The following is a 21,067-nucleotide window of genomic DNA, read 5'->3' as shown; positions in this document are numbered from 1 at the left end:
ACTAAGTTCCTTAATAAGCAAAAAACTTCCTGGAAGTACAACTATCCACCCGCAACAAAAATGATGTAATGATCAGGATCATAACAAGAGCCATTCAATGAGTTACATGCCAGGTACTATTCTAGAAAATGGGGAAACAAAGGCAAGAAATGCATTAGTTACTGCCCTCATTCTCCTCACAGGAAACAATGCCTACATAAATAAATAATACAATGTAATTTCCAGTACCAAGGAAACAAATGCTATTAGGCGACTACTATGTGGCAGACACTGGGCTAAGTACTGTATAAATGTTATCTTATATTACCCTCCCAAAAAGCCTGGGAAGTTTGCAATTTTATTCCCATTTTACATCTGTGAAAATTGAGAAAGAGAGAGATTAGGAAACTTTTCTAGGACCACAGGGCTAGCAAGCAACTGAGGCAAGATCTGCAATCTGGCCATTCTGACTTTAGGTCTAATGTTCTATGCTCCGTGTCGGCTTCTTGCCTCAAGACAGGGAGAGTACTAATAATTGCCAACAACTCACAATATTACTAGATACATTAGACAGTTCTTGACTAATCTCAAATGTTTCCCTCATGCTCTGTATATACAGAACCACAATGAAGAGTCAGAAAGGATATTATGTCAGACCAAGAGCTTAAAAAATGGACTCGCTTCTCAGCATTTCTCCTAGAAATTTGGAAAGATTAAAACTTCCCTAAAGATCTCATTATCTAAAAAAGTTACCTTGTCAGTCAGCACTTTTTTCTGTTGATTCTAGGAAATGATCTTTGTTGATTCATGTTTCCTAGAGAAAGCCCTCTGAAGAGTAAATTAAGTGCTTTGTAATATCATTTCATTTTTCATTTTAAAATAGATTTGCATATTCAGTGTTTACATTCAGACATCCCTCTGCCCTAACTTCTCCCCAGTGGACAGTGTGGGCATAGTGCCGGGGGCTCAGAGGTCATCACATATCCGGGCAGGGAAGGCAGGTTGGCTCCATTTTAATATGTAGGTAAAGCCCAGAGAGACAGCTAGTTCTGGTCTGTGGAATGACTTTGATGGAGCCTTGTATTCTAGGCCCACAAATTGTCTGGACCACAAGCTCCTTCTTAAAGTTTAGGGTCACTTAAGGTCAAACAGATGGTTTAGGAGCAAACTGCATTTCTGGCACCCTTGGGTACCTGCTGACTTAAGTATGTACAACAGATGACAGGACACGGAAAAGGACAATGCAGTGAAGCCTTTCCCCAAAAAGGCATGGATGCCCCATCTTTTTCATCTGAGAAATGATCATGAATATTGTTCTTTACACAGTCGTGGTGAGCACTGCAGCCATCCACAAAGATTCTTACCCTTGGGAATCTAACAAAGAAATAGCAGCAAAGGGTCAGAATGGAATAACCCTATTGTACTCTCTCTGATTAACATAGCCCTGTAAAAGAAAAGGAACATTAGATCCCACAAATGTCATCTCTCCGTGTTTCTCCTTAATGGACTTTAAATAATTCACTAAGTGTTTCTAATCCACGTCTCTTCTCTTTGTGTGCTCGCCCAGAATTCCTTCTAACCGTGCCTCTAATGCCATCTCCTCCTACAAACTGTCACTCCTGATCGTGCTTCTTGTGTGGTCTCTGAAACCCCAGGGAAGTTAGAGGAACAAAATAAAGGGGCATTCTGCTTAAAACAAATAAACAAATTCAAAAAGTGAGCACCAGGCCGACTCAGCTGGAACTAGCAGATAATGTCTGAACTGATATGAATGGGGTGAGCCCTTAATGCTCGTGGTTTCTTTTGATGGATGCTATTGCGTCCCTTTAGTCCTGGTTGCAGTTTGAACCACCGTCCAAACTTAATAACCCCAGTTGCTCCAAGGCATAGTTTTTATTTTTGAGTCAAGAATGATAGAAACAACATGTAACTTTTACCATGGGAGCTCAAAGCACTTTCTCAATGCAATAACTCAGGAAGCCTCAGTTTAAGGGAGACTGCTGACAAAGCTTTTCCTGGTTCATAAATTGCTCTTATGTACTTCTTTACACTGCATTAATTTGCATTCACTTGTTACTTTATGAGTATTTTTAAAAGATGCATGAGCATGTGCCCTCAACTAAACCGAAAATTATTGAAATCAGGAATAATGTTTTTTAGTTCTCTTTCCATTTCCACCCTCGTTCCCCTCAGTGCAGTGTTCTCTGATCAGTGAGCTATAAGGAAAAAGGCATTTAACAACTGACCTAAAAAGGAACATTGAAACAAAGGACCACAAGCATGTAAGAAAATTCGTTAGATTCAGATATTGAATCAAGTAGACCAAAGTATAGATTTTTTCTTTTTTTTTTCCTTTTCAGTGACAAACCTTTTGTTTGTTTCTGTTTAAGCGCATAGGATGAGAGGAGTGAGAATTCAAGATTTCCAGGTCATCAAGTTGAGATCAGAAAAAGATGATTCATCAGTGGCAGACATATTGATTTCCATCCTCCAATCTGTGCCGCATACATCTATACTGCCTTTGATGATAGATGAGGAAAGTAGCTACCTACTCAGCTTAGTCATGGATTCAACACAGATATGAGTACAGAGCAAAGTCTGAAGGCCACTAAGTCTTAGCTCAGTAAGAAAAGATCATTCTAGGGAAGGGGATAGGAAACGTCTACTGGTGTAGTAGAATAGGGAGTTCAGGTTGAATAGAAGGATCCTTAGTGAAAGGGATTATCCTAACTATAATTCAGCTCAACTCCACCAAAATGTATTGTCTCCTCTGTAAAAGTCTGAAGGTTGAGCTAAGACCCCTTTCACACTTTTTTTTTTGTTCTGATAATCTTATTTGAGACACAGTGCTAGGGATGGTGTAACATACACAATAAGTAATCACAAGGTAATTTTAAATAGGAGTAGTAAAAAGTGGGAGAATGGTAAAAGCTTTCAAGAAGAGGAAGCAACTAAGCTGTACTTCAGAAGAGAACACTACTGAAAACCTCTGTCAGATCCTCCCTTATGGATTCCATAATGAGAAGGCATGAGCTCCAGTTGCATTTCTTCAAATAAACCACTTGGGGGAAGGAGATATTCAATTCACTGAGTCACATAATTAGAAATTGACTGAACTGACATTGATCTTTTCCATTTCACAATGAAAAGATAGGACTTTTTTCTAGATGGAAGGCAAGAGTTTCTGCCCACTCACTATGGCTGGTTGTAGGTATGTTCTGCTGCCAGAGATAAGCAAAGTCATTTCAAAAGTCAGACTCATATTGTTACATTCTGCTCTCTTCCTCCCCAAAACAAAAAGACAAAAACTAAACCCCAAACCAAAAATAAGACCAAAGAATGTGATTTCAAAATAAGTGGATTGGGGGCAGTTGGGTAGCTCAGTGGATTGAGAATCAGGTCAAGAGATAGGAAGTTCTAGATTCAAATCTTACCTCAGACACTTCCCAACTGTGTGACCCTGGGCAAGTCACTCAACCCCCATTGCCCCCATTACCACGCTTCCGATTTTCTTCAAGTTAGATTTCCTCCAACTTGAAGAAAGTCATTCTGAAATGGCTTTTCTCTATATGACCTAGGTCGATCATGGTTATCTAGATCTTCTTGCTAATGGGCTTAGCATTTTTCATCAAATGAGGGCCACTTTATATTCTTTCTCCCTGAGCAATGTGGTATAAGAGAAAAAAGCTCTATATCATGAGAGGATTTGTGCTCAGACTTACTAACTAGGTAAACTTGGATATTTTCCTTCTCAGAGCCCCAGATTCCTCATTTACAAAATGAGGGAGTTGGACTAGATGGTAAGTTCCTATTCAATTCTAAATCTATGATGCTAAGACCCTACAGTGTAAGAATTCCTGGCCAAAAAAAAAAAAGATCAGTGAAGACTGATTTTGACCTGTAATAAACTACCGTCTTTATTGCAATTATAAAAGACCTTGGACAATATGGCTGAATAAGGAACTTGTGACATCCTCATAGAAATATGAAGATGACAAGTAGCCATCTTTTTTATACATTCTGCTCCAATCTTCTGAAAAAGGAAGGAGCTCTGATTTTAGCTGGACTGTTTAAACATGGCATATAGAGATTTTTAAGCTCTATTCCCAAAGGTGAGTAGCAATACTATGCATTAAGTCCACATGATGCTTTCCCTATACATTTATATTCTGAAAGATAATCCCTCCTTCTTAACAGTCTTCCTTTTCCCCTAGTCTTTTTCTGGACTCAAGCAGTGAGGAGCTTTTCAAGTATCAAGAAGGAATGTTCAAAACTACACACAGTTAGTTCACAGTTAGTCAGTGGAACAAATGCTGAAGGCAAGAGCAACAGCTGAATTAGCCAAGTGAAATTAAACAAGTAAAAAGTGCTTCTATCCATTTAAGCCAATGCTGACAGATGAGCTAAAATGGACTAAAAGCTTTGGAAACAATAGGAAAATAAAAATCCAAGAGTTGAAGATGATTTTCATTTTCTCCTCATTGTTTCTGATGCTATTTGGGTCCTTTCCAGTTGGTAAATGGAGATTTGCTTTATACCCTTTCTGTTCTCATTTTTGCAGCTAATAAGGTCCTTCTCTCTAATTATGCTTGCTTTTCTATCAGCTGCACATGTATCATCCATTCAGAACCATGGAGGACATTTCTAAATGATAAAGACTGAGAGGGCATTATTAGAAATGAACTGCGGGGGTATTTTTAGAAAAGGTATGGTGAGACAAGAGCTCTAAAATTAAAATCCTGGTCTAATCATTTTGATGTGGTAGTTAAACTATAAGGTGTGAGCTCTAAGTAGAAGCAAAAAAAAAAAAAAAGACAGCTGTACACGCATAAGGAAATTAATCAATGAGCTTTCATTAAAAGTTTTCCATAAATGATTTTTGGCTGTCATATATAATTATTAAACACTCTAAACTGTGTAGATCTGTTTAAAATTTTAATATTCACCCATTTTTAAAATGGAATTATTTCTACCTATTACCCCATAGCAAATAACTAGTCAATGTTCTTTCTGAGTGGATAAAACTGCTATATTCATGGTACATTTACCATTAAACACACAAGAGAGACTTTCCTTCTTAAAATAAGATATACCCCTGGATTACTTCATACCATGTAGGCTACTCATTATAATGTTCAGTTGTCACCTGTAGTACAAATAACTCCTTAGTTCAGCAATGGCCTTAAATACCATCTTAGATATAATAGATAATAATATGAAAACAAGCTTAGAAGCGGTACAATGGGTTGGGAAGCTACAGGAGAGGTCAACGATCTGATATTATGGAAGTATTCTACATGTCAGATTACAACAAGCTATTTCTGTCAACAGCCTAAAAGAATTTCATTAATTTCATGGATACAATTATAACCAATAAAAGCATCTAATATTAACATGTGTATACCACTTACTATGAGCACTGAACTAAGAGCTTTACCATCATTATCTCATTTGATTTTCACAATAACCCTGAGAAACAGATACTATTATTATCCCCATTATACAGATGAAACCAAGGCAAAGAGAGGTAAAGACTCTTACTTTGGGTCAGTTAGTAATGTCTGAAGCTGGATTTGAACTCCTCTTCCTATCTCCAAGTCCAGCCGTTTATACGCTGTACTACCTAGCTGATCTATCATTGTTGATGTAAGTCCTCCCTCTATCAATGTAGATTTTAACCTATTTCTTAGCTTCTCAGTCTCTTGTCTATGTCCTTCTAGAGGTCACATTTGGAGCTGGCAATGACCCAGCATGGTGACCTATTTTCAGGGCAGATAAGGTGAAAACCCCTCTATTAGAGCCCAGTGCTTCAGAGGTGAAGTCTGAAAGCTATGAATGATAGGACTGCTGAGAGTTTTCTGCTCATTTATTTATTTGATGGCACCCATTACTGCACTTACTATCTCTTACACAAGTCTTCACTGATCATTTTCTTCAATCTACTTATGGCCACCATGCCCCCATTCAGTGGACATCAAATGGCTGTAACTTTAATCTTTCAAACACTTTGATATTCCACAACTAGCAGCCATCACCAAAAGAATATTGTTGTTAAAGGATTTGCCTGATATCCCAAAGAGATCAATGAAAGAGGTAAAGGACCTCTATATGTACAAGGACATATATAACTGTTCTATTAATGGTGATAAAAACCTGGAAACTAAGGGAGCACCCATCCTTTAAGGGATGAATCAATAAACAAAAATATGAATGCAACTTCTCTATACCACTGATGTGCTTGAAGAAAAGTTGAAAGGGATAGTTTTAGAGAAACATAGAAAGAGATGTATGAATATCATGATGAAGAGTAAACTAGATAGAATTTAACATTTTATACTGCAACAATATTGTAAAAATAAGCAATTTCAAAAGAATGAAGAAATCTGATAAATGTATACACCAACAATGATTCCAAAAGACAGATGAAGAATGTTATCCATCTCCTGAAAGAGATGATAGAATAAATATCCAGAACAGGATACATATGTTTCAATACAATGTGGGCATTTGCACTGCTTGACTATTTTCGTTTTTAATTTCAAAGTAGAAGATAGGAAAAGAAAAATACTTATTAATTGAAAAAAAATTAATTTAAAAAATAGACTTTTCTTTCACCTTCTATATTACCAATTTTAAACTAATACACATTTGCATTATAAAAGGTAAATAATGATGCCCTGAAAACAATCAAGTTTGGAATTCTCCAAAGGAATGCTGATGAATTTTAAAGGAAGTACAAAACTAGGAGCATTCACATATCTTTATATTACAGAGGCCCTGGGGGTTGGGGGGGACAGAAAAGAGACAGGTTTGTTGCCTTATAATATATTATTTTTAAAAGATAATTTTAAATAGATATTCAAACTATACAAAGTAACTCATTTGACTCAAGGATTTTTTACCTTTTGGAAACTGGAAATTGATAGTGGCCAGGAGGTTTAGAGGAGCACATATCATTAAGACCCATCATCCTCATCCCTATCTTTGGAGAGCCATGCAAACCATACCTGATGGCGTGCAAGAATCAACAAAAGAAAAAGGAAATAATACAATGCCTGGTCAAAAATTTCATCACGAAAGGCAAACAATGATCTTGTAGCTTATAGAAGGGACAAGATGAAAGTGTTAGAACAAAACCAAACATCTGAGAATTTTGGCATTATTTTTTTTCTGCTAATGGATAACCAAAAATGCAACTCTTTCCATGGCAGTTTCTAATCAATGAGCAGTTATTAAATGCCTACTCAGTGTTTAACACTGGAGAAACAAAAAGAGTCAAAGAACAGTCCTTGCCCTCAAGGAATTTGCAGTCTAATGATCTCTCATGGTTAGCACAATGTGAAAATCTGTAATGGATAATAATTTACAAGGCTACCCATGAACCACTCCTACCCCGACATTTGTTATTAGCAATGACATTTTCTGTTCTGGATAATTGTTTTTCTCAAAAACAAACAAACAAAAAAAAAACCCCTTGCTTTCTAAAATTTAAATCATTACATGGCAAGCTCATGATACTTCTTTTAGAACAAAGACTCTCATATTTGCAAAGAAAACTGGATCCTGGAGCATGCCGTGCATGGACTTTTTAGCAGGGGAGTTATCAGTCCTCAATGCCTAAAAAAATCTACATCTTACTTTGATTTACCTGAAAAGCACCTCTGGTCTATAGTTTGAAACTTTTTTTGCTCAGGTGAGTAATAAAATGCCAACTGCATTTATTTTATTTCCAATGTGACTCGTGTGTAGGACTGGTAAAATTTTATGGGGACTGGTATATTTATGGTGGTTATTTCGAGGCTGCCTAATACTGCAGTTGACAGGGCAGTAGAGGAACAGGAAAGGGCTTATGCTAAGAGAAGGAAGTTGCTCCCTTGAGGAGCAATCGTGGATAAGAAGCACACAGAAGTCACCCCTGCATCACGTAACTGCCTTGGCTGCCAGAAGCTCCTATCTAGGGAGTGTACTTCATCAAGGTTCACTTCATAAGGCGAGGCATTCTCTGGCTCTGCACCTACAGCTTGTGTGAGCAAATTTGCAGAGGGGCAGTAAAAGCTAATCTTTAATGTTATACTCATCATTAAGAGCTGAAATATTATTGCCCATCAGGAGGTTTTACTGCTAGTTTGCAAATATACTTACCTGAGAATCACGAAAGAATGCTGCCTACTAGTCAAATAAAGTCTACTGCAGGGCAGTCACCCTTGTGCTGGTGTTGCAGGGACAGCTCTCTGATGGGCAGAGAAGAATGTTCTGCTTAAATGACTTTAACACACACCATATTACTGCACCATTTTGTGTTGCCTGGCTGCTGCTATATTCCAGAAATAGCTCAGGATTGGCTTTCCTCTTCTCGTTTCTGAGCCCATGACTGTAGATCAAAACTTTGCTTTGATCCAACTGCCCAATAATGAACACCAAAATTAGTGGGTTCAATGAAGCGTGCACTCCTCTTTTCTCTGATAAAGTTATTTTGCTAAAGTACAGAACCAGCCATGCACACCTCAATAAACGCCAATGGCTCCCCTTTACCACCAAGACCATTCTTAAAGCTTGTCCCAACTTGGCTTTTTCCAATTTTCCTGATTTCATGCATTTGAACTATCTGTCCCCCACATTCAGACCGATCTCATTTTCTCTGCTCACCTCTGATTCTTAGCATCCCTGGTGTCTTACTAAGCTCAAAACCCACTTTCTTCAGGAGGAATTTCTTGGTCTACCCTTTGCCCCTTCCTTCTAAATCTACCTTCAATTTATACTGTATATATTTGCTATGTATGTTATTTGGTTATTATTAGCTATGTGGTTATTTGCATGTGGCCTTCAATATTAGTATTTAAGCTCCTTGAGAAAAGGGATCAAGTTTTTTTTTCCTGTCTTTGTATTCATTACATAGCACAATGCCTTACACATAGAGAGTAAGGTTTTAATAAAAGCTTCTTGAGAGAAAATCTACTCAATCACTAAAAATTGCTTGTGCTCCAAGTAGCAAATTTTATTGTAGGAAAGGAATTCTAAATATCAGGCAATTCTCAGCTAATTCTAAAAGTTCAAGAGCTGAATTTGGGACCCTCTTTTCCTGATGATGTGGCTACAATCAGAAAAAAAATGGGAAGGTTAAAGTTAAACACACAAATACACCCCCATTTTCTTAATGAATGGGAACAATCATCTATGTTAAAAATATAAAATATCAAGAGCATTTCCAGAACATTATGGTAATTCCAGAATTAAACCAGAAATTGCCTCCTAAAGATAATATGGCAAGGGTAGCTCAGATATTTTAAAAGGAGGAAACAGTGATGGCCGATTTCTGTTCCAAAATAAAGTTTAATAAAACTACTCAAAGTAAGTGTTAGAAAGATTCTGGGAATTACTGAAGTGTTTAAAAGACATTAGGTAATTGTTTGTTTATTGGTACAGTTGTGAAAATTTAAAAAAAAATTGAAGCTGTAAAAATGAAGATAATAATTAATGAATAAACATTTATCACCGTGAGAGAAAGGGCATAGTGTAGATATACTATTGAGGAAGATAGACAAGAAGAAAAATGGAATTCATTTAGAAACAAAAGGTGGCCATATGTGGTGGCACCAGATTCCCTGCTGTTTGTTGGGTAAGGGGGGAGGTGAGGAAGAAATGAGGCTGGTGAATTAGTTGTGTCTAGGAGTTATGAGCTACAAAGGGCCTAATGCTTATCAGGTATCTGTACTACTCTTGACTTCAATATGGTGGACCTCATAAGGGTAGAACACTGGATAGCCTTTGGAGGGATGACTGACCCAGCTCAGAAATGGAGCAAGTCAAACCTTCCAGGCAGATGTATTGAAAAAGATAAAACGTATGAAAAACAACAAAACAGAAACAAATAAACAAGTTTTCCTTCTTTAAGACATAAGACAACTGCCATAAAATATATCTGAAATTGGGAGGTAGTATAAGACACAAACTTTAATTGGCAAGAAAACAGAGTTCGATGGGACCTAAAGAAAAAGCTTTAAGGATGGGAGAAGAACCACAAAAAATTCATAAGCAATTGAAATTCAAAACAGCTATTTTGAGAAGTATCAACTTTTTAAAAAGTGTGCAAGCAAGATATCACAGCTTGGTAATGGGTACTGTCTTCTCATTTCTTACAACTGACAGTTTCAGTCCAAGTAATTCATCTCCAAGAGCAATACAGTCTTTTTGATGATTTTATTAAAAGGGAATGACCCAGAGAAGTCTAAATAATTCTTGTACTTAGAAGTATGTTCACATGAAAGTTGCTAAATTGACTGGCAAACCATTTTCTTGCAAATGAAAAATGCAAGAGGGAAGGAAGTGATTGTGCATACCCCCAAGCAGGCAACTGGGAAAATTAACACAGAAAAATATTCAAACGTTCCCCTTAATTCACGTTTAACCTTCGGCAAGTCATAGACCTTTCTGAGCCTTAGTGTCTTCAATTATAAAATGAAGTAGTTGGGTTGGATAATCTCCAAGGTCTCTAGCAATAAATTCGATGATATTAAGTGTAAATGCACAAAATCATCTCAAAATTTTGCATGACCATGTAAGATTAAGTAGCAATTTTTTTCAGGGATAGAATTCCTGAACATTCATTAAAAAAAAAAAAGAATGGGACAAAGCTTTTGGGATATAGCTAATGTGAGAAGTTGTTTCTCTTGGATAAGCAGATTTATTATATTTGTTACATATTTATAACAAATAGTTATGATATTATGTTACAGATTACATTATGTTAGATATAAAAAGAAATAGTATGAAAAAAGGTGCATTTATTTTCATTTAGTAATTCTATGTATATAAGCCCTAGCTAAAGAAGGGTAGGTGCTCCAAGATCACTAGTACTAACTTTCTACTACATTGTTTTCCATTAAAGAGTTTTGCCCTCATGTGAATGGTGAAAAAGAAAACCTCAAGACTCATTTGTTAGAAGGTAACAGAGAAAATGGCAAAATAACAGAAGTTTTTCCAAGGTACAGATTAGTAGATTAGGTTAAGGAGCCTCAAGTTTATGCAAAATAATTCCTGACAAGATCTTCCATTATGTAAGAAAGATCTATTTTGGAATCTTAAGGGGCCAATCTCTGAAGTATAAAAAATAGCCTGATCTTCTAATTCAAGTCTACATAAAGGAAATGAACATTTAAAGGACATTTGTCTATTTGCCTCACTCAGATTCCACCAATTTGTCAGTTTGGGACTTTAAATGCAATGAAATTCAGGATTGTATGCATTTATTTCTCATCTGTTTTACATAATCCAGACTCAAGATACTGGGAAATGTTAACATCAGAGCAAGGTAAGCAGGAAAATGGTGGCTTCAGCCCCAAGTCAAAGAACAGTCATAAGGAATAGCGAGCTGAAAATGAAAATGAAAATAGACTATTCTTTAGTGTCTTACTGTCAGAGTTCTAAACATAGGTATGAATCACGGATAGTGATATCCTTTAAAATGCAAAAGAGAAATTAGAATAAAATGTAAAGTGATTCCAAGAGTTAATTGAGTTGAAGCAACTAGATGGCTCAGTGGATTAAGAGCCAGGGTCCTGGGTTCAAATGTGGTCTCAGATACTTCTTAGCTGTGTGATCCTTCACATGTCACTTAACCCCCATTGCCTAGTCCTTATTGCTCTTCTGCTTTGGAACCAACACACAGTATTGATTCTAAAATGGAAGGTAAGGGTTCAACAACAACAAAAAAGAGGTAACTTAATTTTGTGCATTAGAAGACTATAGACTACTTTTGTTTTTGTCTTAAATTGGGCAAAACAGTACAGTTAATTGTTTCTCACTTCAGGTTTTACCTTCTACCAAGAGACAATATAATAATGGATAAAATCTTTGATTATGATTTGGTCAGTTTTTATAGTTATAGCCAATTAAAACAATTTTCAATTAAAGATGCCAAAAATTCTTTCTAAAAATTATGGGGGGAAAAAGGCTATTTGGAATAGGGACCGGACCTTTAATTTCATTAATTTAGAAGTTCTCAAGTTAGAAAACTCAATCTACCAATGGTGACTTGTAACCACTCAGGAAGAAACAATGTACAAGAGTCACAAAGTCAGTATGTTTTAGAGGGAAAATTCCAACTTAAGGCAGCTTTCTATTGGCCACACCAAAGATATAGTGAATATTAAAGAATAGCAAAACAGCATGGAATTGGTGGTAAATGAACATTCATTCAACTGAAAGAATTTGTGGGTATAGAAAAAAAATGTGTTTAGGAGCAACAGCATATTTTGGCCATTTTGCTACAAATACAAACAAATAAAAATACAGAGAAGAGGCTTCCTGTGTATGTTGTGGCGATTGTCATTAACAGAACCTTTCATCTAGTAGCTCTTTTGGTGATGTGATAGCATTTATTTACTCTATTCTGTTAGAAAGAGTGAATAGTCACTAGCCTTCAATTTTCATGTCAATTACTGAAAAAAAATTCCCATTTTCCATACAGTCTAGAATTGAAATTGACTTAGAATCACAGAACTGTCAAAAATTTCTTTTACAAAAAGGTTTGCTTTACAGAGACTATAAAGAAGGTGTCATCTTTGACACCTGCATTCTATATTCATGCTTCAGGTCTATGGGAAAGAAATGTTAAAAAACATTAAGAAATGTCAAAAAAGGTCTTAGAAAGGCTCAGCTGTCATGCTTTGTGCCTCCTTTGGCTTGCTTTCCAGTCAGCTACAGGACTGAAGATGTCACAGGTTGTCTATTTAAAACTACTAACAAGGAAAAGAAGACTACTAAGAGAATGTTATTGTCTACCACCGCCTTGTCTTTACTAACAGGTTAGTCTGACACATTTCTAGATGTTAAAAATAGGGAGCCCTGTTCCAATTCAAATGAAAAGAAACATACAACAGCCCTATTTTGTATTTATAAGTAGTTCAAGAATTACTCCAGAAAATTAAGCATTGGAGATACAGAGAAGATAGGACTGCCTTCTTTCAGATTGACGAACTAGAAGACATATATAATAATGTTAAAGAAAAAAAAAAGAATTCATTTTAACATTACCCCTTACAAATACATTCAATATTTCATTTCAAAAGTCACCCAGTTTACTATGTACTTACTTTAACTGCATTTCTTAAATCACTGCTGGCTTCCATGTGATGCCACTTAGCAAAGAGGAACTTATCATGTTAAGACCACGTACAAAGCAATTAGGTCCAAGGCATAAATAACTACAACTCCTGATGTTTCCAGAAATGAACAATTAAACACAATTATGTTAATGCCTGTTTTCCACAAAACATTTAGGGGTTTCACTTGGGAAGGAATGGGGACAATTATTTCTGTGCCACGTTGGGGGCAAGCATTTTTCACAGAGGACCACAACCCAATTTCATTAAACTTTTTCCCTGTTCAGTTTTTCATTTTCATGTTTATTTTTAAATAGCAAGCAATTGTATGTACATTCTAGAGCTCAGAAGACAGAGTAGCTAAATGTTGCCTTCATCCCAAATCCAGAATGGTAATGAATAATGTATGGGCTCATACCTTCACCTTTAAGAACTTCTTATGACAAGGCTGTGAGCTTAAGCCTTCCATAAGAGCCGAATGGGGTGTGCTTGTCCTCGTGCTTGGCACAATGTCGAAAATATTTGGTAAGTCAGCCAGTTCCCAGAAATGGTAGTGAAAAGAGTTTGTGTGCTTGCTCTACATGACTCTGGAAAATCTTGTGTGCAAATTTACCCTTCAAAGAACCAGCTAATCTACCTTTTCTCCACTGGGGATGTCCATTGCTATGATTCAACACACATAGCTATTTCATGGAGTTTTCTTATAGGTTCCTGCCTTTAACCCATGTCAAGAATGTTGATTCTCTCTGCCATATCACCTTTTTTCTTTCTGTTTTTGTCATTAATTGATAGGGCCAATTTTTTTTAAACTACATTTGCTCTGGCCATTTTTTTTTAATTTTACTGTGTAATGTGTAGCTATCACATTCTAAGACTCAGTACATTTTTTTTTCCCTTCCCTATAACCCAATCTCTTATAGGGAAGCATCCAAATATAACCCTAAGTACATCATTGCTATACCAGGGAGCTAAACTTGGGATCCTTAACCTTTTTCTTTTCAAAATATTTTAATAAATGAATTTCAATATAATTGATTTCCTTTACTATTTAATGAATTTTACTTTATGCATCTAAACACATTATTCTGAGAAGTGGTCCAGAGATATTATCAGATTGTTAAATGGTTACATGACTCCCAAAATGCTAAGGACTTCTAGACACAAACACAAACACACATGCATACACATATACACATATTTTTATGATATTCCCAGATAGACAGGTATAACCAATACCAAATTGCTTAGCATTTCAGTGGGGAAGGAGGGAAGGGAGAAAGGAAGAGGCTTGGGAACTCAGACTATGATAAAATGAATGCCAAAATTATTTTTGCATGTTATTGGAAAAAAAAATAAAGCATTATTGAAGAAAAAAATAAATTAAATTATAGTCTGAACTCTAATCATTCCTATAAAGATAAGCTCTGACTTGCCAGTGCCTCTATTTCCCTTTTTAACAAAGTGTTATCAAGGGAAAATTGGAGGTTAGTTGTCAACAATATAATCAATAAGAAAATTTTTGTAATGACATTTCTAACTATGGGAAAATTTAGGTTAATTCCTAAAAATGCTAGTAGTCAGAATATTATAATTTTTCACCATGAAAAAGGACTAATTAAAATGTGCTACTTTATTTTAGCATCAACTCAACCACCCCCAAACCTTAAAATCAAGAATTTAAAAGCACCAAATAAATTTGATAAGCATGGAAATCATTAAACCATGAAGACGGCTGATGTCGTAAATAAAATTAGTAAACAGCCACTAAAAATTCATTAAAAGTAGATTTATTGTTGTTTCTCTTTTAAAAAAAATCTGTGCAATATGTGCTGTTCAAGACATTTTGGAATCTGGTTTGTTGTTCATCTCTTCTCAGGCATCAGTTTGGCAATGCTAAATGAGAAACATGGTACAGACACACAATTAGTAAGTACGAGAAGTAAGAAGGACAACTGTAATTTGTGTATGCTATTTTCCCAAATGCCCAGTCATATGTTGAAATATTTAATTCAAAGTTATATAGACTAAGTCCTTGAATATGATCATATAGAATGCATTCAAGGAGCCACACTTTAAAAAAAGAAAGAAAAGACAATAGTAGATCTGATTTCAAATAAGCAAGGTTTCAAACTGAATTATCTATTTCCTCTTACAGAATTGTAAGAAACCATGCTTCAAGGTTCCCAGTAATCATTTTAAGTGTAATTGCAGGATCCAATCTTAATGGTAATATGGCCAGATTGCATTTGCATTGGCTTTCCTTTCTGATGTATTTTTTGACCTGTTTGTATCATAAGAGGGAGTAAAAATGAGATTGAAACAGCAAGGTTATTTTCCTCCCAGTAGAAATGTTAGTTTCTTACCAGAGAAGTCACCCTAAATAGTTAAAATTCTAAAATTTCAAATTCCCCATTCAAACATTATCAATGGTTTCCAGAGGAGAGAAAAAAGAGGGAAAAGCAGAGGGATAAGGAGAGAGGAGAGTTAAAAAGGGGGAAAGATGAGATAAAAGGAGAGCAAAGAAAAAAGGAGGGGAAAAAGAAAAATAGCTATAAAGTATTTTGTTATTCATGTAAGACCATGTTGTATTACAACTTTTTCCTCTGCTCTATAATTTGAACGGAGTAACAAAATACTTGTTATATAACAATACCTTAATAAAAATTAGCTTATTAGTAGTAACTATACATTAGTAAGCATACTTATACTACATGAAATCAAATGATCCTTAAGGTCTTTGATGAAAATTTTAAATTGTGAAATTCAAAGTATTTCCTAACCTAGTACATTTCCTTACATATGAACATATGATTTTATTTGAAAGAATCTTTTTTACTTAAAAATTAGAATATCAAGTAATAAAGAATATGAAATAACAAATATTTAACATATATTAAAATTTAGTAGCTCCCTCATGCTTTTGAATATGCCAAACATTTGATTAATAGTTACTTTCTAACTTACACAATGGTCATACAACAGGCTAAATCAGTTCCCTATATGGCTAAAGATTCTATATGCATGAAATGGATAAATTAGAACAAATATGGTGCACTTTACATTTGGCATTGCTTGTCTTTTGAGTTTCAACTGTATATTTAAAAATTGTATTATGGCAGATTTTTGCATTTCAGAACCTCTATAATTTATAAACAGACGAATGATTCATATGACTCACAACATTCTTTTCCTAGAGCTGTTTATCAATAATTAAGACATTTTCTGTGAATACCATTTAACGTGTTAAGGAGGAAAACATGTTTTCTCTATAAGTCAGGCATAAACCTCTTGAATGTACCATATTTTTCCCTGTGATCCCATTTCCATCTGCAGTACAACATCCACTTGGCCTGAAGTTCATTTCTCCCCAGATTCAACCAAAAACAATCTATTAGAACTTAGAAAAGAAATTAGTTTGTGATGAAAGAGCATGCATTTCTCATGGTAGGGTTGACTCAAGCAGAATAAACAGCTCATACACATGTTGGTAAATTGGATTAGGCAGCTACAATGCCCAGATTCATCCTCACTGCCCCTTTATCCCCTTCTTTTGCTAGAACCACAAGTTATATGAATCATACTCAGAGACAATGTCCTTGTCCAGTGTCTCAAATAAACCATACTAAGGAATGTATATAGGAATTTAAAATAAATATATGATAAAAGGTATTGTTTTTAATGTGCTAACAAGGTCATGAATAGCCCTCTTTAAAGTGGTAAATGGGAAGGAAAGGGCTGAAATCAGTTTTAGGCACACTATATTCCACTACCTTGCTAGGAAATAAAAGCACACTAACTTGAAAATACAGAATACAATATTTGTCAGTCCCCATGTAATTGGATGTGGCAGTGAAAACTTCTACTATACATAAAGTCACCTCATTACTGATCAGGACAACAGTAATAAAAGTTTTGCCAAATTTAAATTTGCTTTACCTAAGTTTCTCACCTAGTAGTGCCAAACGATAAAGAAAGCAAGTTGTAGTTTCCCCATAAGATTAAATGCCCCTTTTATGTTTAATGTATCATTCTAAACTCATTTCCAAAAAGTAATATTTTGCACAGCATGAAAGCTCTCGTAATTTTATAAAGCCCAAAAGGTATGGGTTTCTGTGAATTCTTAGCAGGCTTCCTTAAATGGAAGCAAAAAAACAGCAGAATTTATCAGAACTAGACCTCTAGTCTCTGTACCTGACCCCACAAGCTAGTTTTTCAGGGATTTGTTGGTCCCTAATGCAATGAAGTGGGATAATTCTTTTTTTCTTTAAATGAATATAGCTAGGACTTGAGATTCATATAACATGTTGTCACATTATTCACATGGCACACTTTTTTATGTAGCATTTAATAGGGAGGAAAATGCTCTTTAATTCTGGCTGCCCACAGGTGTTCTCAAATATTCAAATTCTTCTCAAATTGCAACCCCTTTAAGTAGAAGGCTGAATTTAAGACATAACTCACATCAGGTGAGAAGTCACAGCAATACTGCATTTTAATTCATTCTATACTTTGGTGGAAGAGAAAATTCAGAGGTTTCCTTTGTTTCTACAAACCTAACACCTCAAACCTAATCATTTTTATATCTTTATATGTATACCTTTACATTTTGACAAGAATCTTCAGGGGACTCTTTGGAAATAATGAGTCTTCTCTTGAAGAGAGAGAAATGCAAACTCTAGTAGGAGCTTTTTTAAATTTTATCCTGCAATTTAATGAAGATCCCAGTACAAATTCCTTGGATTTTAATTGATAGGAAGCAGCCTTATTTCTGTACATTATGTAGGTGCCAGTTTATGAGCTGTCAGTTTGCATATATGAAATGAAAAGCCCTTCAGCTAAAAAAGAGAAACTGAAATCAAGTGTGAGTTACAGCAATTCCATCCCATCACTGTTCTTGGTCATGCGATGTAATGAAGAAAGATGATTTGTCTGAAAATACATTCAGGGCAGCAGCATGAGAGCAAGAAAACCTTAATTGAAAAATAAATTAAAATAGGAATGTTCTGAAGCATTAGAAAATTGAACTAAATACTAACAATACATATTTGTGATGCAAACGCTAATATTAGGCAATGATGCATATCATCAACTTTATGGTTAGTTCACTTCTCATGTGATCATCATTTAATTCTCAGAACACATCAGATCTAAGATTAATCTGTCTATTGGATACTGGGTTGCACCAAGACCTGTCCTCTCAATAGAACCGATCAATAATTTACAAATATATGGAACCATCCATGGGACAATACATAAAGAAACTCAACAGAAAGGTGAACTCATGTTCACAATTTAAAAAGAGAAAAGTGAACAAAAATGGAATTACAATGCAGGGTAGCAGCTCTGAAGAGTTAAAAAGGCAACACTGTATGTTTTCTATTTTCAAACATTTCCTTGTTACATTTAGGAGTTTAATTTATGGCACAATCAAGTGAGTTTTATATTTAACATAAAATGTCTGGCTATTATAAATCGCCTTGGATGAACATTTATGGGGACAGAGTTTCCGTGTAACTTCTGAAGAACTTGTCACTTTTACTGTTGAGCAGTGATTTGTAAAAAATGATATGCTAACTTATCTGACCACCTAATTCAAGGGCACAAAAACAACAGTCAAGAAACAACCAGAACTTATTTTTAAAGCCATTAAATTAATCAACATGGCTTAATTAAAGCCTATTTGTACCTTTTTATTAAACCTGCTATTAATGAAGCTTTAAATACAACCACTAACTCAGGTTGTCTGCAAAATTTAGATAATGAGCCATTGTTCACACAAGAAAGAACAAGCCAGCCCCTGGTAGACCACTGTCACAAAAGGATTTTGAGGGTTTTTTTCATAACTCAGATATGGATTTGTCCTTTCTCTCTCTTAGCAGTTACTTACCACAGCTGGCATCATGTCATCTTTAAAGTTACTAAAACTGTCTCAGGGAAGTGAGGTGGAATACTTAAAGACAGAGAAGGGAAAAGACAGGAGCTAAGAATAAGAATGACAGAAGCACCATGAACTGACTGCAAAGATAACATTTTCCACATTACAAGTATGAGGATTTTCTCATTAACAAAGCATTCATACGCTGTCAGTGTTGTCCTGGTCTTTAGAAGTAAAGTACCTACCTGAACATGTCTCCTAAACCCTTCAGCATTCCTTTCTTGGCCTTCATTTTGTCCTTTTCTTTATCTCTGTCTTTCTTTTTCTCTTTTCCAGCTTTCTCTTTTTTCCTATCAGTCTTATTCTCTTGGTTTCCATTCACTTGTCTCTCCAGAGAGTGGGATGGCTGGTCACTTGCTGTGGACACAGATTCCCTTCCCGATCTTGAACTCTCTTCTGTGTCTTCTTCCACTGGGAAATAAAAAAGAAGATAAAGACACAATAAAGAGTCAAAGCTTGGACAAAGGGATTATGCTAAAAGAGAACACAAAAGATGGATAGGTTAAAATATGCATAACATTTTTCCCTTTGTTTAGTATCTGATCAAATCATTTCAGAAAAAAACTACTTCTGTGGTTTTAGGGACCTGTCAGGAGAGAGAAGCCATAGTACTATTTTCTCCTGAATGAAAAACCAATTATCACACACTTACTATGTGCCAAAAACTCTGTAAAACAATCCACAAGTGAGCTAGGCAGTCCTTGCCCTCAAAGAACTTATGTTCTACTAGAGCAATTCAACATATATTAGGCACTATAAGCCAATGAGTTGTGTCTACCAACAATACATGTACAAGTATGTCTGTGTGGCAATTAATGTGTAAATACAAACCTATTTTATCAGAAGATGATGCTGTCAATAGTAATGAAGAATGCTACATTACCATGTTACTGGAAGACAATATGGAAGAAGAGAAAGCATGTCAGAATTGGAGTCCAGCGAAGTCGAAGTTCAAATCTGAGCTGTGATGTTTGTTAGCTGTGTGAACCTCATTTAAGTTACTTCATCATTCTGGCTTCAGTTAACCACATTGTTGAAGTGAATATAATACTAAAACTATCTTCCACACAGGGTTATTATGAAGAAAGAACTCGTATATGTGATTGTAATGGAATACTATTGTGTTATAAGAAATGACAAACAGTGATCACAAAAAAAATTGGAAAAACATATAAAGTGATACAAAGTGAAGTGAGAAAAACCAGGGATAGTTGTTCACGGTAACAGTAATGATGGACAATTATCCATTGTGAATGAATGAACTATTATCAGCCATGCAAGGACCCAGGGCAATTCTAAGGAAATCATGATGAGAAAGGCTATCCGCACCAAAGAAGGTCTAAAATGTGGATTGAAGCATTCCAGGAACTTGTCTCTAGTTTAAGTGATATATTTCTTCTTTCACATGATGAACACAAAAATACATATTGTCTGATAATTACACATACAACTTATATATCATATAATCTGCCATTTTGGGGAAGTTGGGAGAGGGAGAAAGGGAGACAACGTAGATCACAAAATGTTAGAAAGCAATTATTAAAAACTGTCTTAGCATATAAAAAATAAAAAGAAAGGACTGTGTAGATCTTAAAGTGCTATCTAAATGAGAACTATTGTCATTCATTGAGGTATAGAAAGACATGACTTAGAATTTTAAGTATGATGCTGAATTCCTGCAATCTATAGGATAATCCAGCTTCTAAAGCATGGATCACTAAAGAACAAAGATGACCATACAAGACTTTTGGGTACTTTCCTTATAGTGTGTGCCATGACAAAACAAACACCCCTTCCTCCCCCCTCCCCCCAAAAATATATAGTCCATTCTGATCCCTTTCAAAAAACTTGTTATTAAGGACCATAGCATTTATAGTGATTTTCCTTGTACAGTAGATATCCATTCTCATTCTACAGTGATGGGCTAACTTTGTTAGAAAAAAGAACATGAACACAGGGTCCACTAATGAACTCTTTCCTTTCTTCTGGCTTGGATACTTCCATATAAATGCTCATTTGGACTTTTAGTGCACAGGGTACACAGTGATACCAG

At 35.4% G+C, this 21,067-nt stretch overlaps 1 protein-coding gene across 25 annotated transcripts in view; it reads right to left on the bottom strand.

The window, feature by feature from the left end:
- The window catches only part of PARD3 (par-3 family cell polarity regulator), a 730,632-nt gene that overhangs the window by 201,869 nt on the left and 507,696 nt on the right, over positions 1-21,067 (bottom strand). For 23 of the 25 annotated variants that reach the window (XM_056800896.1, XM_007504759.3, XM_007504751.3 and 20 more), the window contains one exon: positions 19,200-19,425. In XM_056800896.1, the coding sequence (XP_056656874.1) occupies positions 19,200-19,425 (226 nt within the window). Of the gene's footprint in view, positions 1-14,844; positions 14,973-19,199; positions 19,426-21,067 lie in introns of those variants that run through there. The other 2 variants (XM_007504755.3, XM_007504761.3) reach the window with 1 other exon arrangement.

Source organism: Monodelphis domestica, chromosome 5, assembly GCF_027887165.1.
Source record: "Monodelphis domestica isolate mMonDom1 chromosome 5, mMonDom1.pri, whole genome shotgun sequence".
Classification (NCBI taxonomy): domain Eukaryota; kingdom Metazoa; phylum Chordata; class Mammalia; order Didelphimorphia; family Didelphidae; genus Monodelphis; species Monodelphis domestica.
Note: the sequence above shows the minus strand (reverse complement) of the source record. Positions and strands in the feature narration are given on the sequence as shown.